This window comes from Artibeus jamaicensis, unplaced genomic scaffold (genome assembly GCF_021234435.1).
Source record: "Artibeus jamaicensis isolate MK-2021 breed Jamaican fruit bat unplaced genomic scaffold, CSHL_Jam_final contig_834, whole genome shotgun sequence".
Lineage (NCBI taxonomy): Eukaryota > Metazoa > Chordata > Mammalia > Chiroptera > Phyllostomidae > Artibeus > Artibeus jamaicensis.
Genome location: NW_026521981.1, coordinates 487,247 through 512,227, shown reverse-complemented (window position 1 = coordinate 512,227; position 24,981 = coordinate 487,247). Strand labels below are relative to the sequence as shown.

Sequence of the window (24,981 nt, the reverse complement as noted above, 5' to 3'; positions counted from 1 at the left end):
AAGAGTTGACATTTGAACCCAGTCTGCCTGATCCTAAAGTTCATGATCTTTCTCTCCTACATATATTACCTGATGTAAGAATGAGTCGGAGAAGGCTTAATGGAGAAAGTGGCATATGAGCAAGTATCTTGATAGAGAGGTAGATTTAAAATGGGAGTAAGAATCACAAATTCATGCCTAGCATTTTCCTCAGCTAAAGGACTGGTAGGTACTAAGTCTACTGTCAAGAAATTGTTTTTGTTCATTTGGAGACCCAGTTCTCAGGAGGTGGCCATTGCAGATTGTAGGAAAGAAACTCCAAGTAGCCTTGTTCTTGAGTTTCCTGGCATTCTTTGGTCTTGGATATCCACCTGTCTTCCTCTCGCTCACCCCACTAGAGAGCCACACAAGGATTTAGTCCTCCTGATGCTGAGATTTATCCTTCCTTGCAGACATTTCTAGAATAGCATAAGCTCTTGGAAACACCACGGGAAATATAAAGCAGTGGTTTTCAAACTTAAATTTCAAACCATTAGTATACTTTGACATTTTAGTGCATCATAACCAGCACATTAATAAAAAGGGACAGAATACAACAGAAATAGCAGACAGCATTGTGTTTGGTAAAGGTCAACATAGTTTTACAACAGTTACATGTGTATGTGTGTGAGTTTGTGCTTAAGTGCTGGGAATAAAGAAAATGAACATTTATTCAAAACCTGTTATGATGTAAAATGTATTCCTGTTACTGAGAGACATTTAAACAGTAACAGGGCCTATTTACACACCAAGTATCCCAAGAAAGACAGAAAACCCCTTCTAACTGGCATAGAGTGGCAGCTGGGGTTAGGGTCAATGAGCCCTTTTACAAAAGCTTTCTAGAATCTAGAAAATAGTATCACAGACTGCTTGCTTACAAACATGGCATAGCTACAGAGTAGTTTAATATCCTAAACATTCTTTTAGGAGTGAGCTGAACAGAAATAAAGGGATAAAAAAATAGACAATGATCTCTTAGCAGAAGATAGGGAAAAAAAGCAGGCCTATCTGGTTCAAAGGATGCCCAGAGCATGTCCTTCTCAGATGAGAAGGCTGCAGGGCCTCTAGATCAAAGGACTCCTGCCCTGGCTGGTGTGGCTTAGTTGGTTAGGTGTCATCCTGCAGACTGAAAGGTTATAGGTTCAATTCCCAGTGAAGGCACATGCCTGTGCCGTGGCTTCCATCCACTGTCAAGCCACATGAAAGAGGCCACCAATCGATGTTTCTCTCTCACATCAATGGTTTCCCCCCTCTCTTTCTCCCTCCCTTCCCCCCTGTCTGGAACCAATAAAGGAAAAAATATGTTTAAAAAGGACTCCTATCCGAATGGGTATGCACATTGACAGGCCTCAAACCGTAAGAATGCAGAAATGCCTTCAATCAGCAACTTTCAATCCTTGCAGTCTTCCTTCTCATTCCCTGAAAATATCTGTTGCCCATTTCAGTTTTTGGTGCTTGGAAAACTGGCTGCCATAATTGATAAGGTTAGGATGTGGTAATACCTTGGGACTCAGTTTCAAGAGCTGGGAGCAGGAGGAGGGAGCTGGGACTTTGTGAGGCTGGAGTTAAGCCTAATGAGTCCGTTTGAGAGCAGGTCACTTCAACTGACTCCAGTATACAGAAGTCAAAGTCCTGGTTAAATACCAGGCTTGCTTTGTGCAAGCCTCAGTGTGCTAACGGGTCTGAAGCAGCCTTATTGACCTTATCTTCAAAACCTATTTCCAGTACATTTTTACAGATAACGTAACCTAGCAGCCTGGGGTCTTGTTGCCTGCTGCCATGTGCATACATAACATGGGGATTGGTGGAAAAGGAAAAAGGTTTTTATCAACAGGGTACCCAAACTGGGGAGGGGTGGTAGGCTGGGAGCATCCCTGCTCCAAGCCAACCTCTTCCACAAAACACAGAAGTTCCCCTGTTCCCAGAAAGGCGGAAATCTAAACCCATGTCCAGAAGTTCCCCATCATGCTGCTGCAAGATCACTTCAGTCAGTTGTGCAGGGGAAGCTCCATCCGTGGGCCCGGAGCCCCATGGTCATTCTCATCCCCACGGCTTGTGAGTGTTCCAAGCACAGGCCTCATCGTGGTGCCCTGAGCACAAGAGGGGGGAGTGCAGAATCAGACCCTTGCTGTGTGGTACAGGGTTGCTGAATTCTCAAGAGCCTGTGCCCTGTGTGACGTGTCCCTGCATGGAACTCCACCTCTGCAAGCTGGCTCCCAGCTGTGCGAGGTGGTGGTGGGGAAGCCCTCAAGCCCCGGACATCTGCCAGTCCTGACAGTACTCCTGTGCCCCACTCCAATGTGGCGGCGGGGGGGGGGGCAAGGCAAGGACTAGAGAGAGCGCTTCTGCATGTTTTGCTTTAAAGCCTCAGCCCAGAAACCCATGCGCAGTGGACCATCTGGCTTTTCAGCCAATGTGTGCTAATGTGTGCCACGTTTGTCACAGTGTCTCTGACCCTTTTCTGGCCATCGTGTTCTGGAAGGGGGCAAAGTCTTACGCCACATGCCAGCCTCCCCGTGTTTAGAGTTGCCTCTTGCAGCCTTGGCAGAGGTGGCCCCTCTTCTGCGGCTCTTTCAGTCTGCCACCTGGCGTTTCACCCCACCCTTCTTTGGGGGAGGGTTGCTCTGGTGCCACTCTGGGTTTTCCTCCTTTGCTCCCCAGTGATCTTGCCCAACCTTCCCTGTTACAATGAAGTTGTAGCTAACGTTTAATACTGATATAATAATGTGCCAGCTGTTCCACTGTTATTTTACTTACTCTTCTCTCACCTCCAGAAGCAATGGATATAGTAACTACTCTAGTCTTAATGACTACCCTTTAATGAGGATTTACTGTGTGCCTGAGGGTGCTCAGTGCTTTAGATAATATTCAGTTCTCACAACAATCCCAAGACAGGTACTATTATTATCTCCATTTTACAAATCAAGGATGTCAGCCACAAAGATTAGGTAATCTGCTGAAAGTCTCACAAGTGATAAATGGCAGTGCTGGGCTTGCAACCCCCAGTCTGTAATTCCAAATTCCCTATTTCTAATTACTATTTTCTACTGCTTTTCCCATCCATTTCCACTTAATCATACTTGTTAATGTAGATGGTCACTATCCTGATCAGTTCTTCTCTTATTAACAGTTCATTCATACTTGCTGGCATTTTGGCCATCATAGGGATCTCTGGCTTTTTGATCAATTGACCTTCTCTTACCTGTAACAGAATTATTTCATTCCTCCCCCATAAATTTATGATTTGCTCATTGTTTTTTAATATATGCCTCTGAATCATTTTGTTTATGTTTATATAGTATATCTTGCTAGGTTTTGTTCATATGTTCTGAATTGGTACTCTAAAATCTTTTCAACCATCTTTGCAATCATAACTTATTTTTCAGTACTTTGCAGCATGATAAACAGTACAACTCAAGCTGCTCACTGTCCTCATCAGAAGCTATAACAATTCTCATCTGTGCTGTTACTATTTCCTGCTTGATATGCCTTTTTTTCTTCTCTTCTCCAATCCTACCTGTTAATCAAGGCTCAGCCTAAATCCATCTATAAAGCTTACCTAACTATCCTTAGTCCTACTGCTCATTATTTTCTCTCAATGTAGGTAGCAATGCATTCCTTCAAAACACAGTCATGTGTCTTCTTTATTATTTCTACAAAATGCTAGACTATATGGTACTTGAACTATACTATTAATATAGTTCTTACCTTCTGCAGTCTTAGGCACTATGAGTGACTGAGCTTTAGGGATATGAAAGTGAATGTATTGATCTTGTATTTGAGGAGTCTCAAACAAGCTCTTGGGAAAGCAAGCTCTCTGATACCATCCTATTTTTCTTATAGCAAAAATAGTGTTATGTAAATGGAAGCTATTGAAATATCTTGAAGAATGTTAGCTTGTAATTCATAGGCCAGCAGATGGTCTGTTGCTAAGATGAAAATATGCACCTCAGTGCTTCAGATGGTCTATTATGATAATGTTTCATTTTTATAAAGCTGAGGACAGTACCATGCTATAAGATAAATGTGAATGTCAACTTCCAATAAAGAAACTGTGGCTGATTGCAGCATACAGGTCACCAACAATAGATAACACAGCTCGATAATAAAAAATAAGCCTGTGTATGTATAGTTTCACTTATGGATTTAGGTAAAGAAAGTAATTTGTCACAGTTACCGCACTGGTAAAATGAAGCAACTAGAGTTAAGGGAGAAATGAATATAGAGCACAGATGCTAATGCAATGCATAAAAACAGATGTCAAATCAAGTAATTCAATAAGTGTTTTTCTAACATTTTATCAATAGAAAGTCTAAAATGAGTGAGTCTTCCCTGAGTGAATGTTTTAAAAAGGTCTTTCCATTACTTTTTACATGTGGTGCTAGTTACAAGATTTTAAGATGATTTGTTTTTTTTTTTTTTTTTAGAAAGAGAGGAAGGGTAGAAGAGTGAGAGAAACATCATTTAGTTGCCTCTTGCACCCTAACTAGGGACCTGGCCCACAACACAGGCATGTGCCCTGGCTGGGAATCGGACCACTGAGCTTTTGGTTCACTGGCCAGAGTAACCCACTGAACCACACCAGCCAGGGCAATAAATTTTCATAACTTGGTAGACAATAAAATGTTGACAAAACTCCCTACTTACTGATTCAATTATGTAAAATATAGTTTGAAGTTTCTTTTTATTCTAATTTTTAAAAAAATATTAGCATTAGCAGGTACTAATATTATTCAGAAGCCGGATTTCCATCAATCTGAAGTATGGCTGATAAGCTAAATATGAGGATAGAAAAATAAAAAGTGCTCTAAGTGAAAACTACCTGCTTTTATACCCCAAACTGGTGGAATGTCCAGTATCAGTAATACATTTACAGAAATAGGGAGATCTGAGAAAAAGGTTAAGCTTCCTCCAACCCCCAAAACAAAAAATAAGCCCAACAATGGAAGGTATCTTGAAAATCACTTAGTAATACAGGAATTTACATTTTAACAAAAGCAGTGGTAACTTTGATTCACAATTGTCCTTGGTTGTGAATGTACTTAAAAACGTGTTTATAAAGCTGCAAATTTAGCGGGCATGTCTTTTGAAAGATTCCCAGTAAAACACTCAATGAATGACACAACACTTATAGTATTGATCATGTTATTATTCAAAGTTGTTACTGTATAACTACACAGGTAGAGCACATTGCTACGCATATTTTATCATGAATTCAGTACCATGAAAACATTTCTGTAAAGAGGTCAATATAATCTGTTATTGATCAAGGAACTCTGGCACTGAAAGCGTGAATAACCTGGTAATGATGTCGTCACCAAGGGAGGACAAGAATAGAACCCAAATCCCTTGACTCCTCAGCTTGTGTTTTCCACTAATTGTGCTCCTTTCTACTTACTCAAGGGCATCAAGTGTAAAGGGTTGAGGAAAGGAGTGGACACAAATAAGCCAAGTCCGCGAGGTGGAGACTGCATTGAAGGTCCTCAGGAATTACTCTTTGGCACTTTCCTTTGTTTTGGTCAGGGAAGATGAAAGCAGCGGCGACCACAAACCCCTGGGACCAAGAACTGGAACTAGGTACTGCCAGTTGTGGTAACTCTCTCTTCCTCATTTTCAGTCCTTTCCTTTTTAACCTCACCCTTCCCGCCAATCCTAACCGCTCTCTTCACCTCTTCCCATGTCTATCCGCTCCTTCAGCTCCACTCCGCACTTTATTGCCGGGTGTCCCCTAGTAACAGGCGGCTGCGCTGCACGCAGTTTCCACCTGACTCTGCGTCCAATCCTTACGAGGTGTGCTTTCAGGGTTCCTAGAGGCACAAGCGTTTTTGCTGGAAAATGAATACCAAACATTATAAATGTGTTGCAATGGTTAGAAACTAAAGAGGTGGGAACTGGGACATACACCAAGTCCGCTTTGCGTGGGTCTATGTAGCTCGTCACGACACAGCGACATTTAGACAAGCACTGAAAGCTTCACACAAGTCATCCATCCCTTGGGCATCCTCCCAGCCGAGAACGCTTTCCGGAACGCTCGTGTTCACACTTTTCCTAGACCTAGGGCAGGAGACAGTTGTTCGTGGACACTGGGCGCTTGGGGGGTGGGAGGGGAGCGGTGAGTATGGCGAGAAGACTCAAACCAACACTCCGCCCGCGGGGTGGGGCCAGCCCAACGGCGGAGCCGGCGCAGTTGGCCCGGCTGGCTCAGGGGCTCCGGCGTACTACAAGTCCCAGAAGGCAACGCACTGCGGGGGCGGGCGTCTGTCTTACCAGCCGCGAGCTTATTCCCTTGGGCACTACCTCCCCCCCCCCTTCTCGTCGGTCTCCTTTCAACAGTTAGAAGCTACTCTCACTCGAAGCACGTGAGGAGAAGCTCTTCGCGAACTTTCTCTTTCTCCCTTGGCCCGAACTATGCCTGACTCCCTCATAGGAGTTGGGTAGTGTACGCAAGAGAAGAAAACCCTTGCAGGCCAGTGCCGCGGCAAACTGGTCCTACTTCCGACTCCCGGGCTCCGGAAGGTAGCGCGCAAGCGCCCCCTGCGACTCCGGCGCAGTTGACTTCCGCTCCCACTGTGCTCTGCGAGCCGAATCATGGATCACACTGGTAAGGAGGCGGAGGCAGTGGGGGTCCCGGTACTGTGCCCCCTTGGCTAGCCTGGGACTGGTTGCCTAGCGGGCATAGAGGGGTTGTGCTTCTTCTACAGCACTGGGTTGTGGCGGTGAGAAAGGAATCTCACGGACCCCTCCCTGTGCCCGGCAAACGCCTGCTACTTCCCGGCCTACTCTCCGGTGTGGTACCCACAGCCTCGGTGCCGGCGGTCTAGCCGTTTCTTAATCTGGTTCTGCTGAGTTTCGAGCCCGGACGGTGGGCGGCGCAGGCCTTGTAGGGAAGGAAGGCTGGATCTTCTAAAAAACATTATGGGACTGGCGGGTAGCTTTCAATCGCGGAGTGGGGAAGCCTTATTACACTGGGAGTCAATGCGCGAGAGTGGGTTAAGACTTCCTGCTATCTCAGACAGCTTTGGGCGGGTGCTGCGGTGATCACCGCCTGTCGTTATTGTCTCTCCGGTTTTTCATGGACTAGGTAGAGGTGGGAGAAGGGGATCAGATATGGTGTTCGGAATGATACTCGAAGAAGCTTCCACCTAAACCCAAAGCATGCCCCACGTTTCGGCTCTGGTCCTTATTCATTGTTTGGGAACGTTTACAAAGAAGAGCTTAAAGTGAAGATAGTCACATCCCTTTCTCCAAGTAAGAGTGGTTCCAGTCTTCGTTATGTGAAGTTGTTTTTTATTTTTTGGTTTTTGCTTCCGTGTGGTTTTTGAATAGTGAATGAGTTCATTTGGAGTTAGAAAGTCCCCAATACCGTTATGCCAACCGTATCACAAGTAGGGGGAAAAAAGACTTTTCTTGTATCGAATATTGTTGGTTATGCCCTGTATGCCTGGAGATGGAATAATGGAATGGTAAATAAGACAGACTGAGTTACTGCCGCTCTGGAGGTTACATTCTATTGGGGAAGACACAGTAACATTTTTAAAATCCTAAATGTTTACAAGATCGTAAGTTCTTCAAAGACAATGAACAGACACTGTGGCAAAGACTAATTGGAGACAGTTCGGGCCAGGGGGTCAGGGAAGGTCTTGCTGAAAAGGTTACATTCATAATTTGAGGTCTGGAGTAAATCAGGAGGAAATCGAGTACAAAGACAAGTAGGAAAAAGTAAGACCAGTTTGCTACAGCTTGGTTACTAGGAAGAGGGAGAGAGCTTTAAGATGAGTTTGGAAAGGAGAGCAGGAGTCAGGGTGTGCAAGACTTTGAAGACTATAGCAAAGATCTAGATTTTATTTCAAGTGCAATATGAAGACATTGAACAGAAATAGAGAAGAAACATAATGTCTTTAAAAACTATAATAGGTGTTAAGGAGAATGGTGTAAAAGAAGGTGGAATGAGTATAAAAAATAGGCAATTTAGCAGGTAATTGTAATAAAGCAGAAGAAAGATTTGGCTTAGTAAATAAAGGTTGTTCCATTTAGTGAAAATGGGAGTGGGCAGAGTTAAATATTTTGGTGGTAGTACTTAAACACATACTGATGGACTGGTTTGGAGATACATGAGAGAAAGGAGAGATGCCTTGGTTTCTGGTTTGAGTGGGTAGGTAATGCCCATTACTGAGTTGGGGAGAACTTGGGAGAAAAACTTTTTTAAGGGGTAGGGGTGACTCATGGATATTTGGGAACAAGATTTTGGACTGCTAAGTATGAGGTATTGTATTGAGGCATACAAGGGGAGATGGAAAGATTTGGACTGAAAAACACATTTGGGCCTTAGTAGTTACTGCATAGTTGATGTTTTAAGGCATGAGGATGGACAAGATCACTTAAGGGAAGGGAATGCAGAAGAGGGCCTAGACCCAGGCTTTAAGGAACTCTAGCACTAGTTGGAAATATTATAGAATTGAAGGTCTGGGACCTTGATGTTAAGAGTAGCAAATATCCAATGTTAGCAAAATATTTTTCATTTGAGCCTATTACTGAAAAGGCCTGTTCCACAGTTTAGAGAATATTATGTTAGGAAATTATAATATGGGTGGGTATGTACCTGAGTATTTAGTATCCTAATTCTCCTAAGTTAACAGGTTGCCTTAGGAAAGTGAACGTCGTCCTAACATGGAAATATTTACTAATAAGCGGGCCACTAGAAAAGTTCCTACTCAGATATCCCCTGCTGTTTAACACTACCTTCTTTTCTGTTCCTTTAGTTAACATTGTTATATCCTTGATGTTTCATATCAGGCAGCAGTATCAAGTGCTGCATGTAGATTGTGATTACAAACCTTACAGAGGACCCAGGTTTTCCTGAAATTCATAAACTATTTGAATCACAAAACCATTGACAAATGAGGAAATGCCACTTAGCCAGTTACTTAGAGATGTTATGACATGCTAGACATCTCAAAAGAATGATTTTAATATCAGAGGATTAAAAGCCACCCTTGAGGAAATTGCTAAAACCCTTGGAGGTTATGAAGAAATGACCAATTTTATGATCATGTTGAAAAAGTCCAAATACACAGTGAAGTCTATCCTGTAGTGTTCCAATAGAATTTTGCTGGAAAAATAGCTCCAAGAAACTTCTAGTTAACACTTGATTAATTCTTTGCTCATTCTAAGAATTAACAACTAGTCGTAACTGTAACCTAAATTTTGTAATATTTCTTGGTTCCTTTAATTCAAGATAAATACACCTTTAAAAAAACTATATAATATAAAAGTAGAACCACCTAAATGGCCAGTTATATACGTAGTTCTCACCTTCTTTGTCATATCCAAAGATTTTTGATATGGGTTTGGTGTTTTTAATTGGCATATTCAGAAGGAAACTGTGATGTATGTTCTGCTTCTTAATAAGTGAAAAAAACCAAGACAGTCCTAGAATGAGGTAGGCAGCAAGGCAGTAAGGGGCAGTAGGTTCTTGAAAGTCGTGGTAGACTAAGCAAGCAACAGTAGTGACTTCCAAGTGCTGAGGGTGGTGTGAAAAGGACTCGTGATGAATGTTAGTATTTTGATCATTCATCAAGGTAAAACCATTAAAAGTCCTTTTAGTATATGAAGGGCAGTGTCGAACTGTTAACTGTCAGTCTACAACTTGAATATTTTTTTAGTTATTGGAAAATCAGGGACACCTTTGGGCAAAAAATTTTCATTCTATCTGTCCTTTGTAACAGTGCTTGTAGGTAGTTATGCTTAAATAAGCAACTAGACTGAAAGCAGTTGAAATACATTATTAAGCATCTTAATACATTTAGTGAGGTCTTAAAGTTGATAAAATTGGGTTTATCTGAAGTCAAGATTTTAGCTGTCTGTGTAATTCCTTTTCTATGAATTTTGTCTTGAGGGTTAGCTGTTACCAGGGTAATAGTAAAAAGTAGACTGAAAGATACTTCAATTAATTTTTAAGTACTCATTTAAAATTTTCTTCATATTCGGAAAAAGTACAAATCATCATTGTGAATTTAATATGCCTGTTATCCTACTAGCCTTGTAGGTCACTAGTTACTGCTTCCAAATGCAGCTTTACTGACTTTATGTCAACACCTTGGCTATCAGTTTTGGTTGTACTATCTCCCATGGTGGCAGTTACATAGTCTGTTCAATAACTTGTCATGTTTAAAACATTACTGTTTTTTTAAACTAATTTGTTTGCCTTTCTTACTTTATGGCATTTCCCTTATCTTTGGCTTATGAAAGGTTTTGTGTTTCTATAAACCCCTCTGGGATATATGAAAAATTTTATTGTCTACTTTTTGGGGAGACTTCTATAGCTTTTGTCAACTTTTTGAAAGATTCCATGTCTCAAAAAGCATTTATTTAAGGCTTTATCTATAGTAGGGAAAATTAGCACTTAAACTTGTAATATAGTACATATTTATAATCAGAACTCAGATATTCAACCTTTGATAATGTTGGTTATGTTGTTTTAATACCTGTGGCAAAATTATCAACAAAAGCAAAACTAAAAGACATTATAACTTTTTTTCCCCTAACACAGACAATGAGCTACAAGGCACTAATAGTTCTGGATCACTGGGTGGTCTTGATGTTCGAAGAAGAATTCCTATAAAGCTGATCTCTAAACAAGGGAACAAGGCCAAAGCTGCACCGCGCACTCAGAGGACTGTAAACAGAATGCCTGCAAAGGCTCCACCTGGCGATGAAGGTAATTTGTCTAAACTAACAGGTCCAGAAGTCTTTTTGTTGTATCTGATTCCACCAAATAATCCACGTGATTTTACTTGCTTACAGCTGTATTTTAAAAATCTTACATACTCTTCATTCTTATTGATGTCTCATTTTGGTATGGTGTGCTTTTCTGTCCCTTTATAAATACAGGGTGGGGGGAAAGTGGGTTTATAGTTCTTTGTATGGAAAATAATACAATAATTAGTAAATAATAATAGAAGAATAAACTCTGTGTCTTGTGTACTCACAACTGTAAACCTGCTTTTGCCCCACCCTGTACTTTGGTTCAATTTTTTGTTGCTGCTGAAAGTAACACTTTCAACAAAATGTAAACAGTATGATAGAAAGCATGATATTAAAAGTAAAATTTTTCCCCTCTCCCCCACCACTCTTCTCCCCCAAATTAATCTGTGATTACTATTTTATTTTATTTTAATTTTATTTTATTTTAGAGAGCTGGGAAGGGAGGGAGAAGGAGAGGGAGAGAAACATCAGTGTGTGAGAGGTACATTGGTTGATTGTCTCTTGAGTGCCCTGACTAGGAATCGAACCTGTGACCTTAGGTTTTGTAGTCCAGCACTCAATCCACTGAGCTCCACATGCCAGGGTGTGGCTTTCTTATAGTTACTTTTTTAATGTGTAACTTCCCTTTTTTCTTATAAAATGCATTTGAGATTTTGCCTTCTCAATATACAGATATACCTCATCTAAGAAATTAGGTTTAGGTATCTCATTTATTGATATCACCATAACTTATTTAACAAGTTTGTGCTATTTTTTTACTATTAAAAACAGTGTTGCATTAATATTCTTGTACATACACCTTAATATGTATACTTTGTAGAATTTAAACTTTGCATGATTTGAACATTTTAGAACTCAGTGGATACTGTGCATTTTTAGACTTAGACAAATATTGTCAAATGGCTCTTCAAAAACAATACATCAGGTTATACTCCCACACACCAATATTGATACAGATTATTAACCTTTCAAACAAAATTTTTTTAAAGATTATTTATTTATTTATTTTTTAGAGGGGAAGGCAAGGAGAGAGGGAGAGAAATACCAGTGTATGGTTGCCTCTTGTGGGTCCCCCACTGGGAACTGGCCTGCAACCCAGGCTTGTGCCCCAACTGGGAATCGAACCACAATCCTCTGGTTCATAGGCCCGCCATAGGGCATAATTTTTTTTTCATATACATTTCTCTAATTATGAGTGAGGTTGTATGTCTTTTCATACTCATAATATTGGCCATCTCTTTTGCCTAAGACATACCTGTTTATATCCTTTTTCCATTTTTTTCTGTTGACTTTATCTTGATTTTTTTATATAAAAGATTTTATTTATTTATCTTTAGAGAGGAAGGGAAGGAGAGAAGGGGAGAAATATCAATGTGTGGTTGCCTCTCATGAGTCCCCTGCTGGGAACTGGCCCGCAACCCAGGCATGTTCCCTGACTGGGAATTGAACCGTGATTGTGTGGTTTGCAGGCCCGCACTCAATCCACTGAGCTACACCAGCCAGGGCTTTATCTTGATTTTTATAAGTTCTTTGTAAATTTATAAAATTGGCCCTTTGTCTTATATTGTGATTATTCCCCATTTGTCTCGAAGAGACAAATGTTATATATAAAATTTTTGTTTTAAATAAACTCAAAGATTCTAAGTAGCAGATTGCTAGTCTTTTCTGTTATGACTTGTGGGTTTTATGACGTTCTTAGAAAGGCCTTTACCATATTTCGTGACTATAAAAGTTTTCCTCTTTTATCTTTATATAGGGTCAGCAAACCTATAAATACCGGGTGGGGGGAAAAGTGGCCTGTGGGCCAAATAAAGTTTTGTTCAAACATAACCATACCCATTCATAAGTGTTATTTATGGCTGCTTTCACACTGTAATGGCATGGTTGAATAATTGCATGAGTATTTAATTATCTGACATTTTATAGAAAGTTTGCTGACCCCTGCTTTGGAACATTATGAATAATAATGTATTCTGTTATTTTTTTTTAAAAAACTGAAGCTGGCTTTACTTATTTTTTCTGTAAAACGGCTCCCTATTTGTCTCGACCATTGAATAATGTCTTTTCTTGTTGAATAAGAATTACTCGGTTATTATATATTAAAGTTCTATGAGTATTTTGATCTGTCCTAGTAATCTGTCTGTATTCCTTTTTAAGAATCAGACTTTTAACTATACCTTATATTACAGTTCCCTTTATTTTGGGATTTCTCTCCCCATCTAAACAAGTATTTAAAGTCAAATGTTACATAAATCATCGTAGTTGCAGCTTAGGGCTGCGGCTGCACTAGCAGTAAGAAGAGCCTTTTGGACTTCTTGTTTTTTAAATAATCTTCAAAATAATTCCCTTTTGGCCTTTTCTAAGTAATTTTTTTGGAACTACACAGTGATGTACATATATTGTAATAATCCAAGTAATGCATAAAAGCTAAAATCCCCCTTTACCCTTTTCCTTCAGGTATCTCTTCATCTCCCCCCTACCCTCACCCCCCAGGCCACAGTTCTTTCCAAAGGGAACTTCCATTACCAGTCTCTCTATTAATAAAGCAAACTGAGGCTGAAGGTAATTTTTGGTTACCTATTTGAGGTAAAATTATTGGTTTTTTTTTCCCCTAGGCATTGTTCAAATAGCGGATTTTGGGTGCTGGTGAGGTACCTGTACAGATACATACATACATACATACATACGGTTTAATGAAAGATGGCAGTGCAGGTTGAACTACTCCAAAAAGTATAATGAGCTCCTAATTTCTTTGGCTATTGCTCTGCTCAATAATTTTTTGAGTTTTAGGTAAATGAGAAAAATTGATTTTCTTATTTTGAGTTTTAGATGGTACCAGCTTTTATAAGGTGTAAAATGGGCCATAAAAGAACCTACAGTCACTCAGGCGTAACTCACAAGAACACTGTTTGAACTCTACATTTGATTGGAGATAATTAGATAGCAGTGCATGAGAGTGACTGTATAAGCTTTAAAACGTTTTCGCATTGCTGTGTGTGTCCATGTGTCCTTGTGTTCTTCCATCTGCCTGTTCTGTACTGGTTTGTGTTTGTGTGTTGTACCCAGGTGCTGTAACTTAGCCAAGTGGGGAAAGTTAAAACTTGTGTGCTCCTCTCTTTACCAGTTCCAGGACCAAAAGAGTCATGAGAAACCTGGTACTTTGAAGGGACAGACTTGTCTTTTCAGCTTTATTTTAGTTAATTGGATTCTACCTAGAATTCCCATCAGACTGTTCATTGTTTGTTTGGGTCTGTTGTATGGGGTGAGAGGATTACTATCAGCCTTTTCATTAGGTGAGAGAAAAGAGCTCATTTATTCTTCATATTTTAAGTTTACTGATACTGATATATGCAGTATAGGGGAGGACACTTGTAAGTAGATAGGATATGGAAGTAGATATATATGGCTTCATCTGTTTGGATGATTAACCAGGGAGTAGTTTAATTGGAAGGATGAAATATCAATATGTTGATGTTTCTAAAATGAGGCTCAGTTTAAGGCTGAAGAAGAAGATACCCAATTTACTAAATAATAAAAAGATTTGCAGAATTTTTTGTTTCATTAATTCTTTTGGCTTACTACTTTTGTAGATAAATGAAATGATGGTCGGTACCTTTAACATTTGTGTAGTAAGCACGATGAGGGTGATTAGTAAAGTTTTATACTAGGGATAGTTGGGTCAGTAATAAGAGCACTTGAATGGAAGTGAAGAGATCTGAGGTCTGTTACTAGCTCTTCCATTTACTTTTGCTGTGTTGTTACGGTCTCCTTACTGCAGTGTTCTCAGTTTCGAAATGAAAGAGTTGTACAACACAATCACCAAGATAATTTCTAGCTGAAATTTAAACTAGTCTCAGTTATCTTGTTCATAGAAGAGTTTTGAAAAAACATCAGGGAACAGGCCTATTTTACCATGTATGTGTACGTCCAAAGTGAAATGTGAGATATGGAAAGTTAATAGATAACCCTTTCTTTTCTCAGAAGGATTTGATTATAATGAAGAAGAACGGTATGACTGTAAGGGGGGTGAACTGTTTGGAAGTCAGCGAAGATTTCCTGGACACCTTTTTTGGGACTTTCAGGTATATATAAAATAAAAGCATTTATTAGAACAATAAGATATTTTAAATACTTTATTAGAACAATGCAGGATACATAAAGAGCAGCATGAACTTTTATTATAGCTGTTTTTCAGCACATACAACTCATGCCCTAGTTTTGCCACTTCCAAAAATAATTTGAAGCAGTTTTTAGTAAAGTTCAGTAAAATCAATAACCATTGACAATGTTTAAGAACAAAGAAACAAAAAACTGGCAACACAGCCAACGGTGTGGAATATGTGAGTATACCAAGAAACTTTTATTTCTAATTGTTTTAACAACTTTTATAAAATATTAGGTTAATTGTGTAAATCGTAGATAGGAATTTTAGAAATGCTTAAAAGGAAACTTTAATGATATCATTTTTAACAGATAAACATCCTTGGTGAAAAGGATGATACACCAGTTCATTTCTGTGACAAGTGTGGATTGCCTATTAAGATTTATGGGCGAATGGTAAGTATAAGTAAATTAAATTCTGTTTTTGTAAATGTAAACATTTTTGTAGAAGTAGGATTCTGAACTTTAAGTACATAGGTTTATCACTGTTTAATGTCCATGTTCGTGACATTTAAAATAAATGTGAAATAGCTAAGGCAAATTTTGGGATAATATGCATTTAATATAATTGGCTTGACAAACTCTTGAATTGCTTGTAAAGTATTATGGAAAGTAACTTTTGAAACTAAATTTCTTTGGACTGTTGGATACCTGTTTGTTTATATTTATTCTGTTTACTAAGGAAAAAGGTTTTTTTCTTGATTAATAGAATAAAATCAGTTATTCATTTTAGAAGGCTATAATTTTTAATGTAAAACTGAATTAATAACATTTTTAATTTTGAGAATTAGAATTGTGATCATTAAAAAATCACAACCCTAACTGTAATTTTATAGTATTTTTGACATATCCTCCATTTTAAAAAGGTAGTTTTACATTTGTGTGTGAAGAAAATTGAATTCAACAATATGTTTGTATATAGAGGGCACTGACTGTGCACTGTTGCTTTGCTACATTACATAGCTAAATAACAGGAGTGGGCTGTGAATTATAAAATGGCCTAACATCACTTTTCTGTATCCTGATTTACTTTTAGATTTTTAAAAGTTCATTACCATAAGGCTACCAGGGGAAAATACTACTTATATTGAATGGAGGAGATATTTGTTATCGGATTGCTTTGGAATAGTTTCAGGAGGGACAGGAGAAGAGATAAAATGTGGTTACAGTATTCTTTTTCAGGAGCTTTTAACCAGTAGGGACAATGGATGAAATTCATAGGGTTAATACCTTCAGAAAGTGTAAGTGAATGTGCATGTATACATTTATTAGGGAAAGGGCCAAAGTTTTCATCACCTTCTCAGAGGGCTTTGTGTCTGAAAAAGGCTGTTACTTTTATACTATTAGTACTTGCTAAGCATTCATTTTAAAAAACAGTTCTCTTGTGCCTTCTATGTCTGTCTAGGTTACTATCCTTACTGTTAGTTTTCTGGAAATATTTTAGTTTGTTCTAATATGCATAATTGTAATATGTCTGTTCACAGATTCCATGCAAGCACGTGTTTTGCTATGATTGTGCTATTTTACATGAAAAAAAGGGAGATAAGATGTGTCCAGGGTAAGATCATTGTTAAATTTTTGAATAATAAAGTTTGTGTTTCAGATCAATCATCTTGGCTAAAGGTCGGAGGTGATGTATGCCAGTGGCAGCACACCAGATATGTAGGCATGGCTTCTCTTTCTGTGTGAGCTCAGAGTTGACGTAACCTTCTTAGTGTAGAGCTAGGTAGCTGTTATCAGTCAGTTCAGATCAGCCAAATTGACAAAATATATTTGCCGTCACAAAATTTGTGATAAGCCAAAAAATGGTGATTTTCTTGTTTTGATGGGATACTAGAGAAGTAGTTTGGATAGTGAATGAGAGCAAAGACTTTGGAATTAGAATTCCTGGGTTCAAATCCCTGTTCTGCCATTTATTAGCTGTGTGATATACTGGTTCTGGCACAAATAATGCCCACTTTTTATTACAGAATCATAAGCATGTAATTCTGTAACATAACTATCACACTCAAGCACACCATATGACATTTTAGGTAAAATGTTCCATTTAAAACTGTAAATTAATTTACCCATATTATTACCCTACCAGCCACACTCAAGCAGGCATTGCTTCTGCCAGACCCTGTAGCCTGGTCCTTCATTTGTAAAATGGAACTAATAAGAGCACCTACCTCACTGGGTTATTGTTTGAACTAATACTATATTATTATTATATAGAATATATATATTACATGGTATATAGTAAGTACTATGTGTAAGTGTAAGCTATATTTATTACCTACTAATCTGATTATTATGTCTTAAGCATACCTTAGAATACTATGATGGCATAGACTCAGGCAAGTTATGATGATCTAGAGGCATTGGTTCATATTGATTTATATTGGAATGGTCTTGAAGGATCCAGATTAAATTAGGAATTTTTATATCAATGTAAAACCCCTGGTAGAAGGCTGGAGGAGAGCTTTGAGAGAAGCTTCCTTGTCCTAGAGTCCTTACAACCTGTGTCAGAAGCTGTCCCAAGAATTGTTCTTTTGGTTGATAGCAAAGCCTTGGACAGTTGTAAGAGGTGATTTCCTTGTATGGTGTAGGAAAATTGGCATCACTGAGAGAGAAAGGATGATTTGTTGACAAATGAGTGCAAACTGATTGTCTAGGTATGTTTTTATTCTTTAAAGTCACAGATTGAAAAATCTGTATTATGAGTGTAAAGAATATTTTTCTACAGTTACAATTCAGAAGAATTATAAAATTAAAAGTGCATATTCTCTTTTGCCTAATTTTCTGTAATGCCTAATTTTTCAACATGGTTATATTCATGTAAAATTACATAGTAAATTGATAGCTTCATTGGGATAAAGGATTTTTAGACGTTGTTAAACACTGGTAGAGTAGGTTAAAAGCTTTTGCTTTTGATGTAAATGTTCTGTTAATATTTAAAAGGGAATTTAATTTTCAAGATAGTAAATGTAACTCCAGTAAGCACCTCACTGCTACTTAGAGCATAGGCCTATCTGCATTAACAGACCCAGAACAGAAAGTGAAGAAACGGCAGTCCGGGTTAGTGTAATTGTTATATACTACTGCTTTTAAGCAGTATCTCAAAGCAAGGGCCTCACTTCCTGTTACTGTGGAGATAGTCTTGAGCTTGCAGTGAAAAGAAGTTAAAAATGAGAAGTATGTCAAATGACTATTAAAGAGAAGCCTATTAGTTTTAAGGAGTGCTGGCCTTACAACAAGGATGGAAATACACAGTTCAAAAGTCAAGAATATAGAGCTACACTGGGCAGAGTGGCTCAGTTGGTCCAAGTATTATCCCGTAAACCAAAAGGTTGTGGGTTCCATTCCGGGTCAGGGCACATGCCCTGATTGTCCCAGGTTGGGATGCATGCGAGGAGCAACCAATGGATTTTTCTTACATTGATTTTTCTCTCCCTCTTTTCTTCCCTTTCCTGCTCTGTAAAATCAGTGAGCCTATTGTTGGATGAGGATTAAAAAAATTAAAATAAAAAAAGAATATAGAGCCATTTAATATAGTGTCGAATGACTTCACATACATATTCAATGATAGCAGCTTGTACTTATACACATATATTATTTAGTGATTAAATAGTGTTGTTTTTCTTGTTCCATTGATTTAAGGATACTCTTCAAGTGAAGTAAAGATAAAAACAATGAGTTAGGTAGAGTACATCTTTTAACCCATTCTGTAAATAAAGAAACAGATTAAATGGCTCTCCAAAATTACATAGTCACTACTAAGTCCCAGTTCTTTTGATTCCTAGTTTAGTTCTCTTTCCACTGTTTCAGAAGACTATAAAGGCAAGAGAAGACTAAATATAGAGGATGAAGAATAGTAATTTTGACCCTGAGTCATTAAAATATTGAGTTAAAATTAGTGCTTACAATTTAGAAAGGCTGGAGTATATAATGGTTTATAGTAGTAAATTTGACTGTGCAGAAAGATCCCTCCTTAAGAGGCTCTAGGTAGCCAGGGTTTGAATTTAAATTTTATATTTTTTAATGTTGAGAACCCTGATATTAGGATGATTTTGTTTTAGTAGTCCTTGCAACATCTTAGTGTTTTTTCACTTAGTATTTGCTCAGCAAATGCTTGTTGCTCAAATACCATACCAGTTCGAATTTCATGATTGTGACATTTTGTTTGTACTTCCTGCTGGGTGTTTTTTTGTTTGTTTGTTTTTTTGCAGGTGGACGTAAAACATATTATTGTTTGAGAAAAATCAGATAAATTCTAGGTCTGGGGAAGAATAAGGTCTTAAAACATTGTTTCATACACTTCTAGTTTTTTCTTGTATTAAGACTTCTGAAATTGTTAGAAATACTGATGCTTAATAGTGAACAAAATGGGAAAGATTAAAGGTTCACTTAGAATATAATTTTTAATTGTGAACTTTTGCAGTATTTTGCATAACAAGTTTTAAAAATAAGCATATCTTTGAAATTAAGTGCATTATTTTTAAAGTCTGTTTTAGTAAATCCATTTTTTCTTTTTCTAATTTAGCTGTAGTGATCCTGTGCAGCGAATTGAGCAGTGTACACGGGGTTCTCTCTTCATGTGTAGCATTGTTCAAGGGTGCAAGAGAACATATTTGTCTCAGAGAGACTTACAGGCTCACATCAACCACCGCCATATGAGAGCTGGAAAACCTGTTACCCGTGCTTCACTTGAAAATGTTCATCCTCCTATTGCCCCACCACCAACTGAAATCCCTGATCGTTTTATAATGCCGCCAGACAAGCACCATATGAGCCATATTCCGCCAAAGCAGCACATCATGATGCCACCACCTCCTTTGCAACATGTGTCACATGAGCACTATAATCAGCCACATGAGGATATTCGTGCTCCTCCAGCAGAATTGCCCATGGCTCCACCTCCACCTCGTTCGGTCAGTCAGGAAACCTTTCGTATTTCAACAAGAAAACACAGCAATTTAATAACTGTCCCTATTCAGGATGACTCAAATTCAGGTGCTAGAGAACCACCACCTCCTGCCCCAGCACCTGCTCACCATCATCCTGAATATCAGGGTCAACCAGTGGTATCACACCCTCATCATATTATGCCTCCACAGCAACATTATGCACCACCCCCTCCTCCTCCACCACCAATAAGCCATCCAATGCCACATCCTCCCCAGGCTGCAGGTACTCCTCACTTGGTTTATAGCCAAGCTCCACCTCCACCAATGACCTCTGCTCCACCACCAATAACCCCTCCCCCTGGACATATTATTGCCCAGATGCCACCTTATATGAATCATCCTCCTCCAGGACCTCCACCACCTCAACATGGTGGTCCACCTGTAACTGCACCCCCTCCTCACCATTATAATCCTAACTCTTTACCCCAGTTCACTGAAGATCAAGGAACTCTGAGCCCTCCATTTACACAACCAGGGGGAATGAGTCCTGGTATATGGCCTGCACCAAGAGGGCCGCCGCCGCCTCCACGAATGCAGGGTCCGCCTTCTCAGACCCCACTTCCTGGACCACATCATCCTGATCAGACAAGATATAGACCATATTACCAATGATAATAGTATTTGCAACTGAAGACATGGAAAAAATTATGTATAGTCAATCTTTTAATTAAGCTTTGACTGTTTTGGGAAGGAAAAGCACCTCTTATTGAGGTGGCTATAAAACTCTTAGGGTCTTGTCTCTTAAAATATTTTAAATCTCCACCTTAGGATTGATTTCAAGTGCTATACTGTAGTGCAGATAAGTGGCTCGGGAGAGCACAGCTATATTTTAACAACTTTGTTCCCCTAGTGTGGTAAATTGAGGTGATCGTTTGTAAAAAATTAGAAAAACATTTTTATTGTTCCACTTTCAAGAACACTGCTTTTGTTAAACCCAGTTTCATTTTTCTTGTGATACATTTTGTTAACCTGTGTAAAAGGATTAAATTTCAATATGGTTGTAAAAATGCTATTTTTATGTGAATTTAAGTGCAGCCACATACTGTTTTTTAAAACCATATGTTTTACCACTAATTTCCCAAAGTTACAATAAAATCCTAAAAGTAAAAATCTACTAGAATTTACTGTAAGGCAGACTGTTAAATGGTAGAAAATTTACACATTTTAGGCACTGAAATTTTGAGGTATAAAGTATATAATGCACTTCACTTGGATGCCTTTTCATTTGTAGGCAGCCTCAGGAGCACCGAAATACAACGAAATTCCAGTATTGAGATATATTTATGTTTGTAATATATAAGGCATTACTAATTATTTGGAAAGATAAGGCCAAAATAGTAGGCTCTGTAGGCTTCAGGTTCTTGGGGGATGCTGTTACTCATTAATGCTTTTTAATGAATGGTTGGAATCACATGATTCACCACACTTAGTAATCTTAGTAACGTTACATAGCACTGTTTAAATGGTGTTCTTTAGATGAAGTGAGTTCTACTCTGTTCATTGTCTTAAACTAAATATTTAGGGCTTAATAGGCTTTATGTATTCCTCATTTCATGACAGCTTGATCCTGTGCTTAAGTGGGGTCTTGTTTCTTGGGTTTTAAGTTACAGTTTGAATGCCATGGAGGAATCTGAATACTGTATTAATGAAGGACATTCTTGTAGTCACAAACTTCCATTGCTCAGGTTTCATTACTGTGTGATAAGGGTTCTTTAACTTGAAATTTTAAAACTATTAATGATTTCCTTTTTCTTTTATTGGTTAAGCAGTCTAAAACTTGGGATATTTTAACATGGAGTCAGCAGTGAAGATTACCAGATGATTTTGTATTGGAGAAGAGAAAAGTAATGACTAAATTATGAATTTCAGTGCTTTATAAGGTGCCTTTAGAGTCAGCTTTTGCATTATAGGGGCTTGTTATAGTCCACCTAAGATGACCACTCAGTTTCTACAGAATTCATGTACAATTCATTATTCATAGGATGTTACTATATATCCTTTGAATAAACCCCTGTGAAGTATTTCCTCCCCCTAAAATGGTGCATAATATAAACATGAAATGTGTAGTATGCAGATATCCTTTATTGAATAGTTTGTAGTGTATAAATTTAGAACATTTCTTTTTGACAAAGGGTGAACTGATTGCTAATTTACCATTTAATTATGTCAGGTACAGGCAAAACAGTTTCTCATCTTGAATAATCAGATGCTAAGTCATCTGTGAACTTAGAGCTGAAGTTAGAAATAATATAAATGGCCATTTCAACCTTGACCAGTCAAAAATAACTACAACACACTTTTAAAAATGATTTTTCACCATTTAATTATGTCAGGTACAGGCAAAACAGTTTCTCATCTTGATTAATCAGATGCTAAGTCATTTATGAACTTAGAGCTGAAGTTAGAAATAATATAAATGGCCATTTCAACCTTGACCAGTCAAAAATAGCTACAACACACTTTTAAAAATGATTTTTCACACCTGTCAATTTGAGAGTCCAGTGTTAATGTAATATTTCTGGTGAGAAATTTTTGTTATTAGAAGCATGGAAGTGAAATAGTGTGAAAAGTTGGTGGTGAGTGCTTCTATCAAATTACTGTAGGTACTCGGACTGGTGCAAACTTGATTCCCTTTCATGCTAATATATAGGAACTGTTATAAAGTGGTATCGAAAATCTAATACCATTCTTTGTTTCATGTAATAAGAGAATAGCCAAATTCATTTTAGAGCTCAACTATTTATGAAGAACTGTTCTGTTTTATTGAAATTTGCTAGAGTTGAATGTGGTTATGAAACCACTTAGCCTATATGTATTGGACATAAAAAAAATAGTATCATGATAAAATCCCACATATTAAGAGAATTCTAGGCTTTTAAAAATGATTTATTTTCATTTAGGTTTAAGAAATACAAGTTATGCAAGGAGGCAAATCAGATGAATGTGTTGTAACAGACACAATTTTTAAATGTGTTAGACTTGAATTCATTCAGTTATTGTTTGAATGAGGGTGGGTGGGTATAAGGATAACAAAATTACTGCTAGTGTTTCTTTCTTTGAAGAAAAAAGATGTGAATTCCAGCCGTATTTCAGGGAAGCCTTTGAAACTATAATGGACACAGTCTAAATTAAATGTATGTATGTTTCATTATATTGCTCTTAAGACTACTGAGGTGGCAGTTTAATTCTTAAAAACAATAAAATGGAAGCATAAATACTATTTTGCCTAAATGAGTTTTTACCTGACGATGACACGTTTGGGGGAATGCAGAATTTTCCATGTTTCTGTTGATAGAATTTTTACAGACAATTAGACTCACTTTTGGAGATTAAATGAGCAAGTTGAATGTTAAATTTCTTCAGTGGCATGTTTGTTCAAAGTTATATAGTATTTGGGGAAATAGTTGCAAAGATCATATGTCCATTTTGCCCTTTGAAAACCACTGGCTCAATTATTTTGTAAATACTAACTAGATACCACTGAACATTCAATGGAAAAGATACTTGAACATATTTTTAAACTCACATAGTGAACTTACTGTGTGAAGTATACAGAGATGCTCTAGGCTTGGTTCTAACATACTGGAAGAGTACCTTTCATACACCTTTTTGGAAAAGCCCTGTAGTCCTATTTAAAAAAAAAAATTGTGAAAAGTCCTGTAAATACATGGAAAAAACTCACGAATATCTAAAACAGATACTTTTCTAGTTAATAGATTAGCCATCAAATTGGTATATTTATGTTAATTGAAGCTTAACCATATTTATACGTTTTCTGAAGTGAATATTTTTCACTGTAACTAATTTTTTAAACTGTGACCTTGAAACCAAGCAGAATTATTGTAATTTATGCATAATCTAATAAAACAATAGTGGATATCCTAGACTTAAAGAGGAGAGGGAGGTTAGCCACTTAAAATACTTAGTAGTAGTGATACTAATAAAAACATTTGGATTTTCAAATATTTTTGTTTTGATTTATGCCCTTTCAATTTCCCATCATTGAGGGAAAAGGTGTTATGTAGAATTCTTTTTTAAAGGATTTTATTTATTAATTTTGTGACAGGAAGGGAGGGAAACATTAACATGTGGTTCCCTCTCAAGTGCCCTGCAACCCAGGCATGTGCCCTGACCAGGAATCAAATCAGTAACCCTTTGGTTTGCAGCCCAGCACTCAATCCACTGAGCTACACCAGCTGGGGCTTAAGGTGGAGTTCTTAAATGAACGTTTCAGTGTTCAAGTTTCATTGTCCCATCTCCCTATCTTTAAGAATTTTAAGGCATTACAGAATCAAAGGATTGAAACGAACAGTGATAGATCTTGGGTTTAGCTCTCACATTGGACAGGATCATGCCATTTTAAAAATCTAGCATTTTGAAACGTTAATTTATTACCTCAGAGTATTCCATTTTTATTTTTAGTAGTTGTAAGCACAGTTTCAGACTATATTTAAATCCATTTCTTACTCTACCTTTAAAATTGTCCTCCCTTTGCTTCCAGATTGAAAAATCGTACTCCCTTTTCTTGCTGTGTTCTTTCCAAAACCTCTTATTTTTGTTTTTAAATCTGCACTCATTTTAACGACGCAAGTGATACATCTTTTAGGGAAAAATGTAATATTACAAATAAAGCTGAAGGTCCCCTTGACCACTGATGCAGTGAACATTATCCTTCCAGAGGTAACTACTGTTACAATTTTGTTGTGTATATCTAGTAATTGTAGTTACAGAGCTGACATCTAAATAGGCTTCATGCTCTGGTTAAGCATATTAATCCATGGTAAATGTAATTTCATGATCTGTACTCAATAAATATATACTGAGCACCTGCTGTTTGGGATATAAAAAGATTCATTCGTTCATTCAGGTATTTCTATGCTAGATGCCATTCTACACTTGGGATGCCAAAGTCTTAAAAGACAGATGATTAACAAACTTCATTAAATTATGTAAGTATGATAAAATCCTGTGGAATAAGAAAAGCTGGGATAATGGGGGGTGGTAGATTTGCAACTTTCTATATTAAAGTGGTTTATGTAGAACTCATTAGGAAAATATTTGGGCAAAGGTGTAAGTAGATGAGAGCCAT

At 37.8% G+C, this 24,981-nt stretch overlaps 1 protein-coding gene across 2 annotated transcripts; it reads left to right on the top strand.

Moving 5' to 3' along the window:
• Positions 1–6,376: 6,376 nt before the first annotated feature.
• Positions 6,377–24,714, top strand: CBLL1 (Cbl proto-oncogene like 1). 2 transcript variants are annotated; one of them, XM_037150476.2, is made up of 6 exons: positions 6,377–6,619; positions 10,568–10,735; positions 14,767–14,864; positions 15,256–15,339; positions 16,428–16,501; positions 19,469–24,714. In XM_037150476.2, exons 1-6 carry the CDS (start codon positions 6,607–6,609, stop codon positions 20,502–20,504), a joined length of 1,473 nt encoding a protein of 490 aa, XP_037006371.1. In that variant the 5' UTR covers positions 6,377–6,606; the 3' UTR covers positions 20,505–24,714. The 2 variants fall into 2 exon arrangements, with proteins under 2 accessions (XP_037006371.1, XP_037006370.1); XM_037150475.2 differs by having other exon boundaries at positions 6,379–6,619; positions 14,764–14,864.
• The last annotated feature ends 267 nt before the right edge of the window (positions 24,715–24,981 follow it).

Coding starts and splice junctions, on each gene's coding strand:
- CBLL1 (XM_037150475.2), top strand. Junction 10,736..14,763: donor GGCTCCACCTGGCGATGAAG/GTAATTTGTCTA, acceptor TTCTTTTCTCAG/AAGGATTTGATTATAATGAA. Junction 14,865..15,255: donor ACCTTTTTTGGGACTTTCAG/GTATATATAAAA, acceptor CATTTTTAACAG/ATAAACATCCTTGGTGAAAA.